This window comes from Physeter macrocephalus, chromosome 4 (assembly GCF_002837175.3).
Source record: "Physeter macrocephalus isolate SW-GA chromosome 4, ASM283717v5, whole genome shotgun sequence".
Lineage (NCBI taxonomy): Eukaryota > Metazoa > Chordata > Mammalia > Artiodactyla > Physeteridae > Physeter > Physeter macrocephalus.
In genome coordinates, this window is record NC_041217.1 from 138,770,831 (window position 1) to 138,793,962 (window position 23,132).

The window sequence follows — 23,132 nt, forward strand, 5'->3', positions numbered from 1 at the left end:
GCCTGTGCGTCCGGAGCCTGCGCTCCGCAACGGGAGAGGCCACAACAGTGAGAGGCCCGCATACCGAAAAAAAATAAAAAATTTAAAAAATATAAAAAAAAAAGAATTGGGGCTTGAAGCCTGTATGTTGGACGTAGAACCCTGAGTCTGAGCAGTGGACAATGGAATGTAGAACCTGGGACACAAGAATGTAATTGTACAACTCTGTAGTCCTGTGCTTCCAAGGGGCTCAGCCTGTGGTAGGTGCCCTAGCGCCCACAGCTCCGACTCCCCTCCCGCTCCCTGCATCCCCAGGCCTCTGGCCCACACTTGCTCCTGGATGATGCTGATGGGCCGGTGGCGGTTCAGCTGGAGTCGTGACTGTGTTCTCGAAGATGTCCAATTCTGGAAAAGTGAGCATGGAGGTAAGTAGCACCTGCTGAACGTCTCCTGAGCGCCGGGTCTGAGTCATCTGTTTCAGGCTGGGTGTGCCGCCAAGCTGACTCTGAGCGGGGATGTGGATGCAAGAAGTTTACGTGGGAGGGGATCCAGGGAAGCACAGCGAGGGAGTGGGGAGAGAAGCCAGCACAGCATGTGTTGATGGGCAGCTTTCCCCCACACAGCTGGAGCTCATCCGCTGGGGTCCTGCCACTGACCACAGAAGGCACTCAGAACTACCCCACCCAGGGACGAGGGAGCTGGGCTGTTTATCCACCAACATCCGTTGTCTCTCTGGGGCTCAGGCTTGTTCCAACTCCCTGCGCTTGTGGCCTCCCAGGTGTGGGCTCAGCCTGGCAGCCAGAGAAGCCCCCAGGCAGGGAGACGCAGGAAGCCCCCGGTGCGTGTTCCTCCAGCCGGGCCAGGGTGACAGAGGTGGCACATCAACAGTGTCCACTAAGTTATCTCACTTAATTCTCACCATGTGGAGAGCAGTAGCTTCCCTGTTTTATAGGCAAAGAAATGGATGCTCACGGGGTAGAACTGCTGGTGGAGCAAGTGGTGTTGCACGAGGGCAGGAACTGTAGCCTGCCTCGTCCCCACCCACCATCCCATCGAGCACAACATCTGGCCGGTGAGTGTTGAAGGGGCATCAGAGATGTGTGCAAAGGAACAGGTATGAGTGGCTATAGTCACAAAAGGGCATATTCGCACTCAGCAATGGACAGTCACCCACAAAGAGATCAACGTACGTGGTGCCCCATGCATAGACACTAAAGTGGGCTCATGAGCCCAAAAAACAGCGTGACCAGGTGGCGACACAGGTGCACCCAGAGACAGACAAATATGCACAGTGACAGAAACAGCATGGCAGCACACCACCCCCAGACATACTCACATCGCCCTTTCAGGGACAGCTCTGTGTCCAGTAGCTCTAGGGTGCTGCAGAAATGTGGGTCCCCTTTACACCAAGACACTCCCTGGACGTTTGAGGTGGGTCCTCAGGGCTCAGCTGTGGGAGTCTGCACAGCAAGACACTGGAAGGCCCCCGACTGCCCAGGGTGACGGTCCCGTGGATGGCACAGGCACTCCCCAGTGACCCTGGTGGGGTGGTGGCGGGCGGCCTTTGTTCCTTCTCCACCACTTCCCCTGGGGACTGGGAGAGCAGTTGAGGCCAGGCTGCTGATTGGAGGGAGGGGCAGCCAGGCAGGGGAGGCCCCACCCAGAGGTGACTTCAAGGAGAGATGGGTTAGAAAGACACGTGCGAGACCTGGGGTCTGTGCGGCCTCTTTGCAGCCTTTGTTTTTTAAAATATTTTTCTTATTTATTTATTTATTTTTGGCTGCGTTGGGTCTACACTGTGGCGCACGGGCTTTCTCTAGTTACGGCAAGTGGGGGCTACTCTTCATTGCAGTGCGTGTGCTTCTCGTTGCGGTGGCTTCTCTTGTTGCGGAGCATGGGCTCTAGGCATGCGGGTTTCAGTAGTTGTGGCACACGGGCTCAGTAGTTGCGGCTCGCGGGCTCTAGAGTGCAGGCTCAGCAGTTGTGGCACAGGGGCTTAGTTGCTCCACGGCATGTGGGATCTTCCTGGACCAGGGCTCGAACCCGCATCCCCTGCATTGGCAGGTGGACTCTTAACCACTGCGCCACCAGGGAAGTCCTCTGTGCAGCCTTTGGCGTTCACACAGATGGAACACAGGATAAGGGAAGACACGCATTCCCAGCTTACTGTGTGCTGGCACTCCTCCCATGCCAGAGGTCTCCACCCACCTACCCTCACAACGCCTAGCAGAAATGTCACAGGCAAGGAAATGATGTCTGTAGAAGCAAAGTGACTTGTCCAAGGTCACACAGCTGGTAACTGCCAGAGTTGTGATCTGAACCCATATGGTCTGGGTTCTAGGGGGTCCGGGCTTAACCACCACACCAGACCACCCTGCCACTCCAGTGGGTGGGGTTAAAAGCACACGCTTTGGACACAGAGGAACATGGGCTCAAATAGACAAGGACACTTCCTAGCTGTGTGTCCTTGAGCAGTTCAATCTATGAATGGCTGCTGAGCACTTAGCATGTGCTGGGGGAGGACGTGCAGTGGGACAGAGACAATGAAAGGATGTGCTCTGGGTGAAGCTTGTGCTGGGTGGTGAGATAAAAACCCAAGTAGTGGAGGGTATTCACAGAAAAACAAGGCAGCCAGAGCACGGGTGGTCCTCTTTGTGCTAGGGGTGCGCCCAGGGAGGGGCACACTCCCAGCTTGGGGTGGGGTCAGGATGACTCCCTGGAGGAGGTGACAATGTTTTGAAGGATGAATAAGAGTCTGTCAAAGGAAGATAGAGCAGAAAGAAAGGCAATCCAGGCTCAGGGCACAGCGTGTAGGAGAAGTGAGAGAGATGTGGGTAGCTGGGATGTGACACCCAGGATGGGGCCAAAGTCTGAGATGTGCTCCGTGTGTGAGAGGGCGGGGTGGGGGGGTGTCCTGAAGAGGCATGAATGCCAAGCAGAGAACTCTGGATTTTATCCTGAGCAGAGGGCTGACATGGTCAGATTAGCATTTTAGAAAGATCAGAGGAGAGAGTGGGTGGGGTGGGCAAGGAACAGGCAAGAGCGGAGACACGCAGGCCGGTGAGATGGAGGAGCCTGTGGAGAAATGCAGGGAGAGATGGGGAGGGGGTAGTGATGGTTTCAGAAGTTGTGTCAGAGCCTAGAGTGGTGACCAGACTCAAGTGTGACTGCCAATATGGGGATGAGGGGAAGTCGAGGCAGCTCCTGTGTTTCTGGTTTGGTGGGTTGGTTGTGCCGCCACCTTGAATAGGAAACCCGAGGGAGAAGCAGATTTGGGGGAGGGGCAGCGATAAGTTCAGCTGGGAGCTGTGGGGGACCCGAGGGGCGCTATGGTGGTTGCCAGCCCAACTGCCATCCTTGCTCTTGCTAACCCAAATTCTGGAGCACTGTGGAAGTGAAATGCCTGGTCTTTGGGGATGAATCATGCTAACCTCCTCTTGCCAGTGATGTTCTAGGAGTGGGCGTGCATATCCCAGTTTGGGCTCTCCCAAAAGCAGACCTTGAGACAGGATTTGAAAGCACACGGTTTATTTAGGAGAAGGGGGGGGGACACTGATGGGACCTAGTGACCAGAAATCGTTGGTGACCAGGACACATAGATTGACTGCAGCGGGGGAGTGCAGCCCAGCAAACCTTGGAAGAGGGAGAGGAGGGGAGAAATGGAAGAGCTAAGTGTAGACACTGCTCTCAAGAAGCCTGGCAGTGAAAGCCAGCAGATGGGTAGGGTGAGAGCTGGAGGGAAACACAGGCTCACGGAAAGGGTTTGTATCCCCAGCCACGGTGGGGAGACCTGCATGCGCTTAACTGTGGATGGAGAACGCCAGCTGGGCAGGAGAGGCTCTAAGGATATGGGGGAGGCGAGAGCTACTGGAGAGCTAGGTGCCCAAAGTAGTGGGAGGGCTGGGCTCCCGGCACAGGTTGGAGGGATTGACCTCGGACAGGAGGTGGGAACACCCTCCCCAGAGGCTGTGGGGAGAGATGTATGAGCACAAGGTGAGGTCTGTAAGGTGAAGGGGCTCCTGCTTTACTGTTTGCCTTTTTCCCTCCACGGGAAGGGATGGGGTCCTCTGCAGGAGAGGTTGGGGATGCACTGTCTCGGGGAGACTGGTGACCTCCTGGGATGGTATCTGTGGAGAGTCACAGAGAGAGTCACCTGGGGAAACATGGAAAGGCTGGGGGGCGGAGCTGAGACCCTAGACGAGGCTGGAGACCATGAACAACGGGTGCTGGTGCTGACTACATGGTGACGGGACTCTGCCCAGAAGCGCCCAGAGGTCTAGACACCCGGCAGAGAGTGTGGCCAGCGGGGCTCGTCCAGCAGATGTCATGAAAGGAGGGCAGAATGACCCTGAGCCTGGAATCTCAGCCCAAGGGGGAAGATGGGGTGAGGAATATGCGAGGCGGGGCGGGGAGAACAGCAGGGAAAGGAGACTGGAGCTTCACTGGAGTGCAGGGAGAGAGGCGTTTGTTCCAGGGGTGGGACAAACACTTCACAGATGAGGGATTCAGGGGGTAACAAGTGGATGCTGTCACAGCCCTGCCCACACCCTGTGGCCTTCACCATTCCCAAGCTTCTGCTGCGACCCCTGGACACTGGGGCATTCACAGGCAGGTTGGAAATGCCTGGGAGAGGATGGCCTCGAGCAGCCGTCACCCAGGGGCAGCTGGCAGTGGTGGACAAACACGCTGCCTCCTCCTGCCTCACTGAAACACCATCTCCCAGAGGTGCCCTTGGGGGTGGAGCCTCGGTTGCCCACGGTGGTCAGCTGCTGGCTAACATACCCTGAATCGGCTTCTTCTCACCCCCGTCTCCCTGCCCCCCTCCCCTACCTGTGCTTCGGGGGATCACCTCCCAGATAAACTCCTTGTCTTCAGCTCCCTGCCACAGGGTCTTCTTGTGAAGCAACTCAACCCACGACAGTGGCTCAAACCCTCTGCACTTCAGCTTCCTCCTCTGCAAGATGGAGAGTCCGATATGTGCCTCTGAAACTGGGGGGACACAAGCACAGGTCTGGGAGGCTCAGCACCATGCCCAGTACTCAGCAGGCACTGGGTTAGCGCCCTTACTCATACACACAGTAGGTGTTTAATAAAAGCTCCGGTGCCCTCAGACGGCTCAGGACACAGAACCTCCCTGTTCCTGCCAATCAGGCCCCACCGGTAAGCCAATCCCTCAGCCTTGACCATTCCCGATGCTCTTGGCTGAACACCTTCCAGGTGGCCTCCCTCCCGTGCTGGCAGCAAAGGGCTCCCTGGGGACCTCCTGACAAAAGGCTGGGCCAGAGGCAACACGTGGTCTGGCAGATGGACGTCTGAGCTCCTCAGAGGTCAATAAAAATCCTCCTATGCACTGAGCCAGGCACTGGCTTGGGCTTCCCCTACATTATCTCATCTAATCCTCTCCACAAACTGTAGGCACTGCACTGCTCTCCTGTTGTGGTCCAGGAGACTGGGCCTCAGAGAGGCCCCCGCAGCCCAGCAGTGAGGGGTAGAGCCTGGATTCAGCCCTTGTCTGTCAAGCCAGAGCCCAGGCTCCTCAGTGGGAGGCAGGAACATGCCATGTTCACCTCGGATGCCCTGTGCCTGGTGCAGGCTCTGCACAGAGAAGGAGGTTAGGAAATGAGCCTTGGGCCGGACTGAACCAAATAGGGCTCCTAGAGGAAATGGAAAGATCCTGTTTCCCGTTGGACACGGCGCCCCTGAGGGTATTGCTGTGGCCCAGCTCCTAGCACAGGGCCTGGCACATAGTGATGTTCAAGCCAGGTTTGTGGATCAATAAAAAGGTGAACATTTAATATCCTTGGCCAGAATTTACACTGTGGCCCAGATCCATGACTGCATTAGGAGTCGCCCTATACGATTTTCCCATTCTGCTGTTCCTGCTGCATTCTTCCCTTTGCTCACCCTCTGAGCTCATCTAAGCATGTCTGAGGGATGCTTTTCCCACTCCCCCATCGGTGGGGGATAGGGAAACCTATAGCAAGCGCTCGCTGTGTGCTTTAGTGTATGTTACCACATTTCATTTCCACAATAGCCCTAGAGGCAGGGCTGAATGGTACCACTGGACAGATGACCTAGAGGAGTTGGACGACTTGTTCAAGGTCACCTGGCCAATCAGAGGCTGACCGGAGATGATCTCAGGTCTGCCTAGCCCCAAAACTCGTGCCCTTTCTCCACCACCAAATTCCCTCCCAGCCCTAAGTTGCTTCCCTTCCCCATCCAGTGTGGCCAGTGCAGACCTCCGAAGTGTCAACCTGGTGACACTAGATCCGTCACCTTAGGGTGGAGTGAAGGAAGCACCTGGGGATCAGCTTACTAATTCAAGGTGCTGATGAATTATTCACACCACCATTAACTTGGAGGCCCTTTCAGCCTCACCTCTCTTTCCCCTGCTCCAGACCCTCAGGTCCTGGCCTGCCCCGAGCTCGGCAGACCTGCGGGGCCCCCAGCGAGGAGATGCTGGCAGAGCTGGAGTTCTGTCTGCTGCTGGCGGTGACACTGCTGAGCCCAGTCCCCAGGGCCCAAGCCATGAAAGGTAGGAGCTGCTGGGGACAGGCAGGAAACCTGGAGGGGGGCAGAGGGGTGACAGGTAGCAGCGGGGTCTCAGGAGGTTTCCATGTGGAAGGCTAGAAAGCGGAAGGCCCTTTTGGGGGCAGTTGGCCGAATTGAGGATGTATTGCTTGTGAGATGGGGAAAGACAACATTTATCAAGTGCCTACTATGTGCTGGGTGCTTTCCACGTATGAATGCATTTAATCTTCACAACCAACTTCAGGGTGGGTATTAGTCCTCCTTTTTACAGATGAGGAAACTGAGGAAGAGGGAGGTTAAGTAACCTGTCCAAGACTACATGTTTACCGAGGGCGAAGGGAATGGCTCAGAGAACGATTAAAGATTTGTTGCTGGAATGAGCCCTTATTTTCCTCCTGAGAGCCTGCTGTACTTTCCCATCACCAGCCAAGTGAAATCAAAGTTCCTTATAAAGGCATTCAGTGCCTTCCCAGGTTTGGCTCCAATCTCTATATAACATCCAGCCTTGGTTCCCAGAGTCCCTCGGGCATCCCATGCTCTGACAGAGGATCACACCTCCTCCTGGAGATGCTTCACCCTCAGGGCTTTCACCCCCTGTGCCCTCTGCCTGGAAGGTCCCTTTTCTCTTTTTCTACCTGAGAACATCTGGCTCATCCATCAAGCTCAGGTCAAACACCACCTCCTCCAGGAAGACTTCCGCATCCCTTCATCAGCCTCAGAAACTCCCTCCTTGGAGATCTTAGAACCCTCTGCCGGCACCCTGGTCCCGGGTCACCTTGTGTTGCTCCAGCCCTCTGAGCACTGTGTGCCTGTCTGCGAAGCCAGGGCAATATCACTTCACCCGTCTTCAAGGGGTGTGTGTGTAGCGGGGGCTCAGCCAGCGGTTGCCAGTGCCTTGTCTTCCTGCAGGTTCAAGGGGGGCTCAGGAAGGAAACGTAACTTTCCAGTCACCTAGCTGGGCCACCCAGTTGTCTCACCTCATGCCTGGGTGGTGGGAGAAGCTAACTGTTCCCATTTCTAGCCACTGGGGTTTCGGTGGCCTTGGGGTGACCCTGGAGTTCGGGGTGCCTGCCGGACAAGGCCTCTGCTTGTTCTGGGACCCAGGGCCTCCTGGGCCCCCAGGAGTTCTGCTCCAACCTTCTCATGGCTTTTCCCGTCCAGTGGGCAAGGCTGGGGGAAGGACAAGGACAGGCAATGAACAGGATGTCCCTCTGTCCTCTTGCCATAGAGGCATGAATCAGACATTGCTCCCGCCCTGGCCTTCCCCCAGGGCCAGGCAGGGAGCCCTGATGTGAACTGGGTGTGCATCTTGTAGCCTCTGCACTGCTTTCTCTCATCCGTGTTCACAGCTGCCCAGCAACGTCATTATCCCCATTTCACAGATGCGTGACTGAGGCTCAGGTAGGCTAAGTGATTGTGAGTCTGAGCCTTTATTCATGCCATTTCCTCCCTCCAAATCCTCCCCAACTCACAAAGCCTTCTTGCTCCTTCTAGCCAAACTCAAACATCAGCTCCCCTGTGTCCCTCCCGCAACAGTGCTGGCCCTGGCAAGACTGCTCCCCCTCCCTCTGGACCCCAGAGCCCGTGTGGCCCCAGCACAATCACGCCACATGGCTTTGTCTCATTTGCCTAACTCCCCCTATCTTACCCCACAACTGGGAGCTCCCCAAGAAGGGGCCCATTTTGAGTCAGCACAGGCCTGTACAGGGCACATGCTTGGCAAATGTGTCTCTCTTACAGGAACTTTGGTTAAGTATATTCTTCAGGATGCTTCTGGTTGCAAGGGACAGAAACCTAATCTGGATGAGTTTAAGCAAGAAGAGAAATGCAGTGGCTGGTGCCAGGGAGGCGGGAGTATAGCTGAGTTGGGCAGCTTGGGTTCTGGGCCATTTCCTCTTTTCACATGGTCCTTGCCATTTGCTGACAAGCTCTCTCAATGGGCCCTGAGCGGGGTCCACCCAGGGCTCTCACTCCCAGCTTCGGTACCAGCGAGGAAAGGGTTCTCATCCAGGCACTCAGCAGCAGGACTCTGGTGTCACAGGCCCACCCCACAGGCCACTCGCTGTGGCAGTGCTGGGGGCCCCAGGATTGCCCAGCTAGGATCCTGTGTCCTCCTGTGGGCCTGGGAAAGACGAGGGAGGGTTACCACATGGAGGCAAGGGAAGGGAGTGGTGTCTAAAATCGAGGGCATGTTCTTGCAAGAGGTGAAGGTATGAGGGCTGGGTGGAACAAAACAGGAGATGTCAGCTACAGCAGTAACTTCCCTTTTTGGACCTCAGTTTTCTCATCTGTTAAATGGAGTCAATAACACCTGAGCTGCCTATTTTATGGGGATATTGTGAGGATGATATAAGATTGTTCACTGATTCATTCACTCAGCAAATATACACTGAGCACCTGCTTTGTACCCGGAGCTCTTCTAGGTGCTTGGGAGACAGCAGAGAACAAAACAGATGAGAATCCCTGCTCTCATAGAGCTTACAGTTTTGTGGAGAGAGACTTGGCAGTGAACCAAACAAATAAGGAAATAAATAGTACATTTGACGGTGATGGGTGTTATGGAGAAAATAAAGCAGAAAAGGGAGAGAAGGGGTACAGGGATGGGGAGAGGATTTCAATTGTAAATAGGGTGGTTGGGGAAAGCCTCACTGAGGTCATTTTTTTCAACTTTTAACTATGAAGATTTTCACACACAAAGTGGAGAAAATTGTATAATAAATCCCGATGTCTCCATCAACCATCTTCAACAGTTATCAACATTTTGCCTTTCTTGGCTCTTCTATCCTACCCCTACCCCCATTTTAGGGGGGCAGATTGGAGAAATTTAAAGACAATCTCAGATATCACACCATTTCACCCATAAATATTTCAGAGTATATCTAACAGATATGTAGATAGATAGATATTCCCAATATTATTATAATGATATAATAATTCTTTAATTTTATCTAATACTCAGTTCATGTTCAGTTTTCCCCATTACGGCAAAAAAAAAAAAAAAATCCCATTGCAATTTTTTTTTTCAACTCAGAATCCAGACAAGGTCCACACATTGCTTTTGGTTGATATTTGACTCAAGTCTCCCTCCCTCTCTCTCTCTCTCTCAGTCTCTCTCTCTCTTTTTTAATCGACTTCTCCCCTGGCAACCACTTTTCTACTCTCTGTTTCTATGAGTTTGACGTTTTAGATTCCACATATAAGTGATACCATGCAGTATTCGTCTTTCTCCGTCTGGCTTATTTCACTTAGCATAATGCCCTCAAGGTCTATCTAAGTTGCTGCAAATAGCAGGATGGGTGCCTTTTTCAAGGCTGAATAATATTCCATGTCATATGTATCTCCATTCATCTGTTGATGGACACTTAGGTTGTTTCCATATCTCGGCTATTGTGAATAATTCTGCAATGAAGATGGGAATGCAGATAACTCTTTGATACCTTGTTTCCATTTCCTTTGAAATATACCCAAAGTGGAATTGCTGGATCATATGGAGTTCTATTTTTAATTTTTTGAGAAGCCTCCATATTGTTTGTCATGGAGGCTGCACCAGTTTGCATTCCTACCAACTGTGCACAAAGGTTCCTTTTTCTCCGCATTGTTGCCAACACTTGTTACTCTCTTGTATTTTACATAATAGCCATCCTAACAGATGGGAGGTGATATCTCACTGAGGTTTCGATTTGCATTTCCTTGATGATTAGTGATGTTGAGCACCTTTTCATGCACCTGTTGGCCATCTGTATGCCTTCTTTGGAAAACTGCCTATTCAGTTTCTCTACTCATTTTATTTTTATTTTACATTTTATATTTTATTTTATTTTATTTATTTATTATTTTTGGCCGTGTTGGGTCTTCGTTGCTGCACGGTCTTTCTCTAGTTGCGGTGAGTGGGGGCTACTCTTCGTTGCAGTGCACAGGCTTCTCTTGTTGCAGGCATGGGCTCTAGGCATGTGGGCTTCAGTAGTTGCAGCACACGGGCTCAGTAGTTGTGGCTCGCAGGCTCTAGAGCACAGGCTCAGCAGTTGTAGCACATGGGATTAGTTGCTCTGCGGCATGTGAGGTCTTCCCGGGCCAGGGCTCGAACCCGTGTCCCCTGCATTGGCAGGCAGATTCTTAACCACTGCGCCACCAGAGAAGTCCTCTACTCATTTTTTTTTTAATGGTGAAGTGTTGAAAACCTTCCTCTTTATATTTATTTATTTATTTATTTTTGGCTGCGTTGGGTCTTCTCTGCTGCGCATGGGCTTTTCTCTAGTTGCGGCGAGCTGGGGCTACTCTTCGTTGCGGTGCGCGGGCTTCTCACTGCGGTGGCTTCTCTTGTTGCAGAGCAGGGGCTCTAGGTGCGCAGGCTTCAGTAGTTGTGGCACGTGGGCTCAGTAGTTGTGGCTCTTGGGCTCTAGAGCGCAGGCTCAGTAGTTGTGGCTGACGGGCTTAGTTGCTCTGTGGTATGTGGGATCTTCCTGGACCAGGGCTCAGAACCCATGTCCCCTGCATTGGCAGGCAGATTCTTAACCACTGCGCCACCAGGGAAGTCCCTATTGATGGTTTCCTTTGCTGTGCAGAGCTTTTAATTCAATGTAGTCCCACTTGTTTATTTTTGCTTTTGTTGCCTTTCGTGTCAAATCCAAAAAATTATTGCCAAGACCAATGTCAAGGAGCTTACCTCCTATGTTTTCTTCTAGTTGAGTCTTTTTTAATATAACAGTTGTGTCTCCCCCCACCACCTTATTTACTGTTGAAGCACCTGGGTCATTAGAATTTCCCACATTCTGGACTTGACTGAATGTGTCCTCATGGTGTCATTTAGATTGTTCCTCTAGCCTCCATATTCACTCTAACTTGTAGACAGATTCAGAGACTCCATTAGATAAAGGTTCCTTTTTTTTCCCCCCCAAGAAGATGTTACAGGTGTTTCATCAGGGCACCGATTATTCAGTGTTTCACTTTGATGTTAAGATTGGTCAGTGAGTTCAGGGATTGTTAGCCTGATCCATCCATTATAAAGTTCCCTATAAAGGTAACTTTTTTGGCATTTTTTAATTATAATAATGTTCAAACATTAGCAAAGGTGAAAGAATTTTACAGAAAATATTTACCTACTCAACCAACTAGGTTTTACCTCTCATCATTTACCTTTTTTCTCAGTGATTAGAACAGACAATGATAATGATGATTTCATTAAGGTTTGCAAAGTTATGTTTTTCTAATGTTGTTATTCTTTCTGTAGTCTTCTTTAAATAACAATTTTTCTTCATCAGCTATTTGGTTATCCTGATATATATAGTTTGTAACAGGAAAGGCAAAGTAAATGCTTAATTCTTTCTCCATGTATCAAGAAGAAAATGAGTTTGTGCCCGAGCAATCTCTAAAGGAAATCAATAAGTCCCTTTTTAATTTCTTTTAGTTGTATTATGAATTCATGAATTTTTATATATTTGATGGGTTTCAACCCACTGCAATAAATTTTTTTTTTGGCCACTCCCCACGGCATGTGGGCTCTTAGTTCCCCAACCAGGGATCGAACTCGTGGCCCCTGCATTGGAAGCACAGAGTCTTAACCACTGAACCGCAGGGATGTCCCTGCAATAAATTTTTTTGAAGCTCAAATTATACCTTCTTTAGCCAGTGGCAGCCCCTTCAAGAAGGTTTCTGTGTCTTTTGACACAATCCCAGCAGTTCCGATAGTTACTTTACTTTCTGGTGTGACAAGATATCCCAAGTGTATTTTGTATATTTACTGCCCTAGACTAACTATTTCTCTAAGGAGCCCTGCTTCATTTTAGTTGGACATAACGATCCTAATCTAATTTAGTTGGACATAATAATCCTAATCTAAGTCCAAGTGGTACAAATACTACCGGGATATCATTGTTTGTAGGGTTTTTAATGAACAAAGCTAGGAAATTAATATTTTTAGAAATAAAAATAAATCAAATTCGTACTGATGTTTTCAATTCAAATTAAGGATCTCAAGAGTTCTACTTAGTTTTTTAATTTTATACTTGTATCGCTCTCCTCTTACACTGCAGATCTTAGTGTCTATTGACATTAACATACTTCCTTTACTCCAATATATAAAATATTGTAAAATAACAGCATTCACTATTACTACTAATAGTAAGTCTACTGAATATAGTTTAATATTTCTTTGTGTTTCATTTTGTTCTTGGGATCTATTCCACTAGGAAGGTACAGTCAAAATAGTTTATTTCAACATCGTTTGAAATCATTTTTCCCATGTGAATGTGCCTCCAACTTGACATATAGTTAAGCTTATTTGTTTTAGTTTGGCATATGGGTTACTTAAATTTTTTTGATAATTTTAAAATTATATTAAAAATTACTCATGATTATAAAGTTAAAATTATCAAATAAATTGCCTTTAAAGAGGTCTAGCGGTGGCACCTGTTTCCTCCCCTTGGCTTACATCTTCCTGTGTCAGAGAACAATTTTTATTAGTTTCCTTCCATTGTTTTCAAAATATAAACAAATATGTACATATAAGAATGCAGTTTGGGGGACTTCCCTGGTGGCGCAGTGGTTAAGAATCTGCCTGCCAATGCAGGGGACACGGGTTAGAACCCTGGTCCAGGAAGATCCCACATGTCGCGGACCAACTAATCCCGTGTGCCATAACTACTGAGCCTGAGCTCTAGAGCCCGCGAGCCACAACTACTGAGCCCACGCGCCACAACTACTGAAGCCTGAGCGCCTAGAGCGCGGGTTCTGCAACAAAAGAAGACACTGCAATGAGAAGCCCGCATACTGCAACAAAGAGTAACCCCTGCTCACCGCAACTAGAGAAAGCCCGTGCGCGGCAACAAAGACCTAACGCAGCCCAAAATATAAATAAATAAATAATAATAATAAAAAAGAATGTAGTTTTAACTTTGTAGTAGACTGTGCACATTTTCACTCAGGATGGGAGCAGGTAATATTATTTTTAATTTTCGAATTTCCCAATGCACATCTCCAGTGACTAGCATTTGGTACTATTTTATCTAAAATTATAGTCCCACCTGACACTTTTTTTTTTTTTTTTGTGGTATGCGGGCCTCCCTCTGTTGTGGCCTCTCCCGTTGCGGAGCACAGGCTCCGGACGCGCAGGCTCAGCAGCCATGGCTCACGGGCCCAGCCGCTCCGCGGCATGTGGGATCCTCCCAGACCGGGGCGCGAACCCGGTTCCCCTGCATCGGCAGGCGGACGCGCAACCACTGCGCCACCAGGGAAGCCCCCACCTGACACTTCTTGTCTCCTTTCCCTGCTTTATTTTTCTCCAGATCACTTATCACTAGTTAATATGCTCTATATTTTCTTTATTATGTTTATTGTTTGTCTTCCCCACTAGAATTTTAGTCTATTTGTTCCTGCTGTAACCCCAGCACCTAAAACAATGCTTAGCACTCAAACAATATTTCTTGAATGAGTAAAAGAATGTTTGGCAAGTATGTGAAGAATAAGTAAATGAATGAACAGCTACATGAATACATGAATTGACTTAGGGCCATGACCTCATGCTCCCTCACCCCATCCCAAAGAACCCGCTTTGGAGCTGGGCCACCACCCAAGACCCCAGGGCTGACTCTGAGACATTCTTGCCTCTCACCACAGGTGTCAAATGTGGGGGTGTGCTCTCAGCACCTTCTGGAAACTTCTCCAGCCCCAACTTCCCCAGGCTCTACCCCTACAACACGGAGTGCAGCTGGCTGATTGTGGTAGCTGAGGGCTCCTCCGTGCTGCTCACCTTCCACGCCTTCGACCTGGAGTACCATGACACCTGCAGCTTCGACTTCCTGGAGATCTACAACGGGGCCTCCGGGGACCAGGGCAACCTGCTGGGGAGGTTCTGCGGCCAGGTGCCCCCGCCGCCCTTCGCCTCCTCCTGGCACGTCATGTCTGTTGTCTTCCACTCAGACAAGCACGTGGCCAGCCGAGGCTTTTCCGCGGGCTACCAGAAAGGCAAGGGGGACTTGGCAGTGAGGGTGGCCCTGGGTGGGGATGGGGGGAGGGCGGCGGGATAAGGTGACGGGCAGGGTCTCAGCATCTTAACGTGTAGGCTACTCTGTAACCTGGATGCCCCTGCTCTCATAGCTCACGGGGCAAAGGCAGCCTCTGTTGGTAGTCTTTTTTTTTTTTTTTTTTTCTGTTGGTATTCTTGGTGGTGTGTGTTCCCACCATCATGGCAACACTCCACACGTCTCCCTCCGTTATTCCGGGAGTCCTCGGAGGGTCTCACTGTGCTCAGGAATGAGGCCTCTCGCGCTCTCCTATCCTTGTCCTTCTCACCCCATACATGGCATCAAGACACTGAAGGGGACACCGGAGGGGACACCATGCTGCCACTGCTGCGGATCCCTCTGTGGCATCTCATGTCACGGGCACAGGATTCTCTCCCCGTCCCCATCATGTCCTCGGGAGTGGAAGGTGCATGAGCGTCTGCGTGGAGCTGGTGACGCTCTCCCTCCCAAAGCCTTTCCTGAGCTCGCCTCCTATATCGTGGTCCCTAACCCCTCCCTCCCCCAGCCAGGCTTGGATCCTACCCCTCAGGCTAGTGAGGGGAGCAGAGGCTTCACCCTCCTTGCCTTTCTTTCTCCTTGACTCATTCCTCTTTCCTCAGGCTTCTCTGCACAGACTCAGACCTCCTACCTTCTCCCAAGGCCAAACCCAAAGGCCTTCCTCACAACAACTCAAACAATAGGCTCCTGGTGCACAGGGTTCACCACCAGCAATCAGGGCCGGGGCGAGGGTGCATACAGTTCTATGCCTCCAAAGCCAGACACCAGCTCCCACTGGCTTTGGAGGCATAGTATTGTAGAATGGTAAAACACAAGAACCACAGACCGATCTAATCATAGCAGTGGAGTTTTAGATCCCTAGATTTTTAAACTCTTAGGGTATCAAAGTTATAATACCATGTGCAATGTTTTCCAATATTTTTAAAAACAGGAGTACCCTTATATCAAATGGAACCTTATGTTAATCCCTGATATGTAAAAGAGATAAAGGCAGCATTTTTTAAAAATAAATTTTATTTATTTATTTATTTATGGCTGCATTGGGTCTTCGTTGCTGTGCGTGGCCTTTCTCTAGTTGTGGCGAGCAGGGGCTACTCTTCTTTGCAGTACGTGGGCTTCTCATTGCGGTGGTTTCTGTTGTTGTGGAGCACGGGCTCTAGGTGCATGGGCTTCAGTAGTTGTGGCACGAGGGCTCGAACCCTGGTCCAGGAAGATCCCACATGTCGCGGACCAACTAATCCCGTGTGCCATAACTACTGAGCCTGAGCTCTAGAGCCCGCGAGCCACAACTACTGAGCCCACGCGCCACAACTACTGAAGCCTGAGCGCCTAGAGCGCGGGTTCTGCAACAAAAGAAGACACTGCAATGAGAAGCCCGCATACTGCAACAAAGAGTAACCCCTGCTCACCGCAACTAGAGAAAGCCCGTGCGCGGCAACAAAGACCTAACGCAGCCCAAAATATAAATAAATAAATAATAATAATAAAAAAGAATGTAGTTTTAACTTTGTAGTAGACTGTGCACATTTTCACTCAGGATGGGAGCAGGTAATATTATTTTTAATTTTCGAATTTCCCAATGCACATCTCCAGTGACTAGCATTTGGTACTATTTTATCTAAAATTATAGTCCCACCTGACACTTTTTTTTTTTTTTTTGTGGTATGCGGGCCTCCCTCTGTTGTGGCCTCCACCAGGGAAGCCCCCACCTGACACTTCTTGTCTCCTTTCCCTGCTTTATTTTTCTCCAGATCACTTATCACTAGTTAATATGCTCTATATTTTCTTTATTATGTTTATTGTTTGTCTTCCCCACTAGAATTTTAGTCTATTTGTTCCTGCTGTAACCCCAGCACCTAAAACAATGCTTAGCACTCAAACAATATTTCTTGAATGAGTAAAAGAATGTTTGGCAAGTATGTGAAGAATAAGTAAATGAATGAACAGCTACATGAATACATGAATTGACTTAGGGCCATGACCTCATGCTCCCTCACCCCATCCCAAAGAACCCGCTTTGGAGCTGGGCCACCACCCAAGACCCCAGGGCTGACTCTGAGACATTCTTGCCTCTCACCACAGGTGTCAAATGTGGGGGTGTGCTCTCAGCACCTTCTGGAAACTTCTCCAGCCCCAACTTCCCCAGGCTCTACCCCTACAACACGGAGTGCAGCTGGCTGATTGTGGTAGCTGAGGGCTCCTCCGTGCTGCTCACCTTCCACGCCTTCGACCTGGAGTACCATGACACCTGCAGCTTCGACTTCCTGGAGATCTACAACGGGGCCTCCGGGGACCAGGGCAACCTGCTGGGGAGGTTCTGCGGCCAGGTGCCCCCGCCGCCCTTCGCCTCCTCCTGGCACGTCATGTCTGTTGTCTTCCACTCAGACAAGCACGTGGCCAGCCGAGGCTTTTCCGCGGGCTACCAGAAAGGCAAGGGGGACTTGGCAGTGAGGGTGGCCCTGGGTGGGGATGGGGGGAGGGCGGCGGGATAAGGTGACGGGCAGGGTCTCAGCATCTTAACGTGTAGGCTACTCTGTAACCTGGATGCCCCTGCTCTCATAGCTCACGGGGCAAAGGCAGCCTCTGTTGGTAGTCTTTTTTTTTTTTTTTTTTTCTGTTGGTATTCTTGGTGGTGTGTGTTCCCACCATCATGGCAACACTCCACACGTCTCCCTCCGTTATTCCGGGAGTCCTCGGAGGGTCTCACTGTGCTCAGGAATGAGGCCTCTCGCGCTCTCCTATCCTTGTCCTTCTCACCCCATACATGGCATCAAGACACTGAAGGGGACACCGGAGGGGACACCATGCTGCCACTGCTGCGGATCCCTCTGTGGCATCTCATGTCATGGGCACAGGATTCTCTCCCCGTCCCCATCATGTCCTCGGGAGTGGAAGGTGCATGAGCGTCTGCGTGGAGCTGGTGACGCTCTCCCTCCCAAAGCCTTTCCTGAGCTCGCCTCCTATATCGTGGTCCCTAACCCCTCCCTCCCCCAGCCAGGCTTGGATCCTACCCCTCAGGCTAGTGAGGGGAGCAGAGGCTTCACCCTCCTTGCCTTTCTTTCTCCTTGACTCATTCCTCTTTCCTCAGGCTTCTCTGCACAGACTCAGACCTCCTACCTTCTCCCAAGGCCAAACCCAAAGGCCTTCCTCACAACAACTCAAACAATAGGCTCCTGGTGCACAGGGTTCACCACCAGCAATCAGGGCCGGGGCGAGGGTGCATACAGTTCTATGCCTCCAAAGCCAGACACCAGCTCCCACTGGCTTTGGAGGCATAGTATTGTAGAATGGTAAAACACAAGAACCACAGACCGATCTAATCATAGCAGTGGAGTTTTAGATCCCTAGATTTTTAAACTCTTAGGGTATCAAAGTTATAATACCATGTGCAATGTTTTCCAATATTTTTAAAAACAGGAGTACCCTTATATCAAATGGAACCTTATGTTAATCCCTGATATGTAAAAGAGATAAAGGCAGCATTTTTTAAAAATAAATTTTATTTATTTATTTATTTATGGCTGCATTGGGTCTTCGTTGCTGTGCGTGGCCTTTCTCTAGTTGTGGCGAGCAGGGGCTACTCTTCTTTGCAGTACGTGGGCTTCTCATTGCGGTGGTTTCTGTTGTTGTGGAGCACGGGCTCTAGGTGCATGGGCTTCAGTAGTTGTGGCACGAGGGCTCAATAGTTGTGGTGCAACGGCTCAGTAGTTGTGGCGCACGGGCTTAGTTGCTCCGTGGCATGTGGGATCTTCCCGGATCAGGGATCAAACCTGTGTGCCCTGCATTGGCAGGTGGCTTCTTAACCACTGCGCCACCACGGAAGTCCCAAAGGCAGCATTTGTGTTGTAAGCATTTATAAGTTCGTATTTTTAACATTTACTTATTATAAGCCAATCATTGAAAACATAAGTAAATATTGATGGCCTCCAATTAGTTAAATTTTTACGTATAAGGTATGTGACTGTGGATGCTATCTTTCATTGAATTAAAAAATAGTTTGAATACAGAAAAAGAAGGACATTTACACCAGATGTCTGCAAATAGATGCCCTGGGGCCACCATGGAGCCCCAGAACACATTTGAAAGTCTCTGCTAAGGGTATTGACAGCGGACCGGATCTCACAGACTGTCAAAACCTGCCCTCTCATTTGACAAACGATACACCTGAGACCAGAGAGGGAATGTGCCTTCCCAAGCTCACACATCTGGGAAGGGGAAACTGGGACAAGAAGTCAAGTCCTTTGCCGCCCAGCACAGTGCTGCGTTCACACAGCCATGCCATGGAGTGAGATTCTGGAGTCTCAGGAGACACAACCGAGTGTGCCCCTCCCTGCTGGTGGCCTCCAGCTAGTCCTGGCATTCGTGATCACCTAGCTCCCAGTTGTACTGGCTACACTGGGTTCCAAAGGGCTTTCACCAGAAACTTCTTAAACTCTGCCTGAGTCTGAGCCTGGTGGATCAGTCTGAACAGGTCTTATGATTTCTAATATTCCCATGAGGCTCAGAGAGGCTGAGTTACCTGCCCACGGTCACACAGCAATAGAAGACTGAGCTGAGAGGAGACCTGTCTTCAGACTTCAAGCCCATCTCTACTCTTTCAGATCCTCCCTCTAAGCCTCAGTTTCCTCATCTGTTCGGGAGATTTGATAATGTTCCTGGTCTCAGGTACCTCAGCCTCTATGCTCCACTAGCCTGGTAGGAGGGGACAGTGAGACTGATAAGGTCAAGTGCACGGACTCTGAAGTTAGTCAAATCCTGCCCTCCCTGATACCAGGGGGTGACCTGCTGTCAGGGTCCTGCCCTGTCCCTTGGGGCCTTGCCACTGCAATGGCTCTTGCCAATCTCCACATCTCTTTGCTTCAGGGCTTTTTCCGAAGCTTTGGCAGGTCACCTCTACCCCCAGCGGCCCTCAGCCTCGATTCTGGGGAATGCCCCCGCTCCCCCACCCTCTCTCCCTCGCTGCCCATCTGCGGTCCTCTCTGTCTCCCAGATAAACTACTTGGGCTCAAACCCTTGTCTCGGGCTCAGTCTGGGTGAAGCCCAACTCACACAGGTAAGTTATTTAACTTCTCTCTGCCTCCAGTCTCTCAGCTGTAAAATGGGGGAAACCACGGTGCGTTCCTCATGGGGTTATGGTGATGGCCTAGAAAGATGGCCTGTGCCTGTCACTTACCAAGCGCTCAGTGGGTGGTGACAAGAATCCCGTGAACACCTGTGGGCGTGGCATTTCCCAAGGGAGGAGATGGGGGAGCCACAGGGAGGGAGAAAGTTCAGTTCAAGCGGGCTCCCTTGCAGATGCGTGTGGTGGCGTCCTGACGGGCCTGTCGGGGGTCCTCACCAGCCCCGAGCACCCCAACAACTACCCCAACAATGTGGAGTGCCACTGGGTGATCCGAGCCTCTGGCCCCGCCACCGTCAAGCTGGTCTTCGTAGACTTCCAGGTGGAGGGCAGTGAGCAGTGCACCTACGACTACGTGGCTGTGCTTGGGGGGCCCGGCCCCGCCCGTGGGCACCACTACTGCGGCAGCTCCAGGCCCCCCACGCTCGTGTCACTGGGCCACGAGCTGCAGGTGGTCTTCAAGTCTGACTTTAACATCGGGGGCCGGGGCTTCAAGGCCTACTACTTCTCAGGTAGGAGGGCCGGAGCTACACCCTGAGTGCCCTGTGTGTGCTGGGCTCCTGTCTCCCCATCACGCTCGTGGCGGGGCGGAGAGGGGTTGTGCTCTTCTGCCTCTGAGCCTTACACTTCCTGCTCTTTCTCTGCCTGAAATGTTCTAGCACACCCTTTCCCGTCTGGCCGATGCCAAGGCACAAGCGTGTCACCTCCTCTGGGAAGGCTCCTTGATTCATTCAGAATTACTCCCTTCCTTCAACTCCTTAGAGAAGTTTTCTCATAGCGATGATCTAACACATCACTTCTGTACGTGGTTTGCATGCTGATTTCCTCTGCTGACTGTGAATTCCTATGGACTTATCTTTGTACCTGCTACATAGAGGGTGTCCAATTAATGTTTGTACGAATTAATGAATGAACCCTTGGGAATTAAACTGTCTAGTGGAGGAGATAGAGCAGGAAACAGACAATGACAATGCACTGTGATCTGTGCTGTCTAACAGTAAGAATCATGGATGACTTCCTGGAGGAGGAGAGAATTGAGCAGTGGTTTGAAGGTGTCAGCCAGTGGCAGAAGAAAGGGAAGGGTGTTCCAAGCAGAGGGATCAGCATGTGCAGAGGCAAGGAGGACAGAGAGGGTTTGTGTGCTTGTACTACTAGGAAATGTTTGGTGAGGCTGGAAGGTAGGGCTGGATGAGGGGCAGGGAGAAAAAGGGCAAGGTCAGGTCATGAACCACCTTGTCTGTCAAGTCCAAGTTGGACTCAACTCCGAGGACAGGTATTAGGCGTTGTTATTGAATTCCTATCAGGGTCATCACTCATGAAATGGTTTACCAATCGGAATGACAGTCTCAGCTTTCAGCTAGTTTCAGTTTAAAGCAGGCTTTGGGATCAGTTGCCTGGTTTTCTGGCCGTGGTGCCCACAACCTGCCAGGGTGATTTTAGGACCCTATAGCGCCTACTGCCCAAGCTGTAGCTGCAGAGGGTAACAGTCTCCACCCTTCTCACCATTGCTCCTTCTGTCCTGCTCTCCCCAATCCAGGAGAATGCCAGGAGGTATACACGGCAGTGCGGGGCAACTTCTCCAGCCCACAGTACCCCAGCTCCTACCCCAACCACATCCGGTGCCACTGGACCATCCGCCTGCCTCTTGGCTACCGGATCAAAGTGTTCTTCCTGGACCTGGAACTGGAGGGGCCCAACAGCCTGACCAGGACCTGTGACTTTGACCATCTGGCAGCCTTCGACGGGGCCAGCGAGGAGGCTCCCCTGCTGGGCAGTTGGTGTGGCCACCACCTGCCACCACCGGTCACCTCGAGCCACAACCAGCTCCTGCTTCTGCTGCACACAGACCGTAGCACCACCCGCAGGGGCTTCTCTGTGGCCTACATTGGAGGTCAGCTGGGGTTGAGGGTATGGGTGTGCTGGTGGGGGAAGGTGAGGCCGGGGTCCCTGCTCTTTGCAGCCTCCTTCCTCCATCTCACCAACTTCTCGGTTGGCTACACCACTGCCAACTCCCGCCCTGGGACCTCTGAGGCTATATCAATACGGCCCTTGCTTATTTTCACTATTACAGTGCCCTATTTTTCCAGCTTCCAAATCCACAATTCCTAAGTCCTCCCTATCTGTCACCTTCCTCCATGGGCCCCTGGCCTCTCTTGTACTATGATTAATCCTCTGTATCCAGGGGTAGTACACAAGATATGGTAATAATATTTATGGAAAACAATTGATATAATCATGGAGATACTGACCAACCTTGCTTGTACAGTCATAAGTCCTGACTGACAGTGGTTTGAAAAAAATGACCTTTGGTTTCCTTCCTTAACGAGAAGCCTAGAGCTAGGCAGCTGCTGTATTGGTTCAGGGACTCAACAGTGTCCCAGCTGGTATGTCTGGGATTCTCTTGACCTCATGACCACAAGATGGCTGCCACAACTCCAGGCATCATGTCCATGTTCAAGGCTGGAAGAAGGTAGGTGAGGTGCCAGCCACAGATGTTCCTTTATCAGGAAAGTAAAAGCATTTTCGGAAGCCCTCAAAAGACTTCTTCTTGTTCTCATTATTTTTTTTATTTTTCGGTATGCGGGCCTCTCACTATTGTGGCCTCTCCCGTTGCGGAGCACAGGCTCCGGACGTGCAGGCTCAGCGGCCATGGCTCACGGGCCCAGCCGCTCCGCGGCATGTGGGATCTTCCCGGACCAGGGCACGAACCCATGTCCCCTGCATCGGCAGGTGGACTCTCAACCACTGCCCCACCAGGGAAGCCCGTGTTCTCATTATTTTGAACTTAGTCATATGGCCATGTGTAGCTGAAGAGCTGGCTAGGGAACTTGGCACTCAGCTTGTCCATCCTCCATAGTGCTAGTTAGATTTGCCAGCTGACAGCAGCTATCATCTATCCCCTCCTCTCATCACCCTTCCCTGGGCCACGGTCCCAGAAATGCCTGTGCTCTGGACCCAGTTTGTCCTCTGCCTGACTAGGCTAGAGCCTCTTGTTGTGCAGGTGCAGAAACAGAGGTGCAGAGAGGAAACAACTTTCACTGCTGTCACACGGACAGTGGGTGGCACAGCCAAGGCTAGAACTCACACCCTTGCCTCTTGTGTGGCTAAGCAGGGCCTAGGGAGGAGGCCCAGGACTGAGCTCAGACGGACGGAGGCCACATCCAAATGCTGCCATTTACTGACCATCCAATGGTGCTCACCTGTAGGAGGGGTTGATGAATGCTCTAGACAGGTGGTCGTTAAGATGAAATGAGGTTAACACAGGTCACAGTGCCTGCCTCCGAGGGCATCCTTGCTGAGTGTGGATTTCTTTCCCTTATGTGTCTCAGTCCTGGTCTGCATTCAAAAGATCTTTCCTCGGGACTTCCCTGGTGGTCCAGTAGTTAATACTCCATGCTCCCAATGCAGGGGGCGCAGGTCTGATCCCTGGTCAGGGAACTAAGATCCTGCATGTCACACGGCGCAACCAAAAAAAAAAAAAAAAAAAA

General features: G+C 51.0%; 2 protein-coding genes across 2 annotated transcripts in view; one reads left to right on the forward strand and one right to left on the reverse strand.

The window, feature by feature from the left end:
• LOC114486066 (single-stranded DNA-binding protein 3) overlaps positions 1 to 23,132 on the reverse strand; it is a 152,761-nt gene that overhangs the window by 80,347 nt on the left and 49,282 nt on the right. The gene's annotated exons all lie outside the window — the stretch shown is intronic.
• Positions 4,476 to 23,132, forward strand: part of CDCP2 (CUB domain containing protein 2) — a 24,124-nt gene continuing 5,467 nt past the window's right edge. The window contains exons 1-6 of the mRNA XM_024119958.1: positions 4,476 to 4,591; positions 6,378 to 6,514; positions 14,122 to 14,502; positions 16,608 to 16,955; positions 19,821 to 20,156; positions 21,182 to 21,535. Of these exons, the coding sequence (XP_023975726.1) occupies positions 4,476 to 4,591; positions 6,378 to 6,514; positions 14,122 to 14,502; positions 16,608 to 16,955; positions 19,821 to 20,156; positions 21,182 to 21,535 (1,672 nt within the window). The remainder of the gene's footprint in view (positions 4,592 to 6,377; positions 6,515 to 14,121; positions 14,503 to 16,607; positions 16,956 to 19,820; positions 20,157 to 21,181; positions 21,536 to 23,132) is intronic.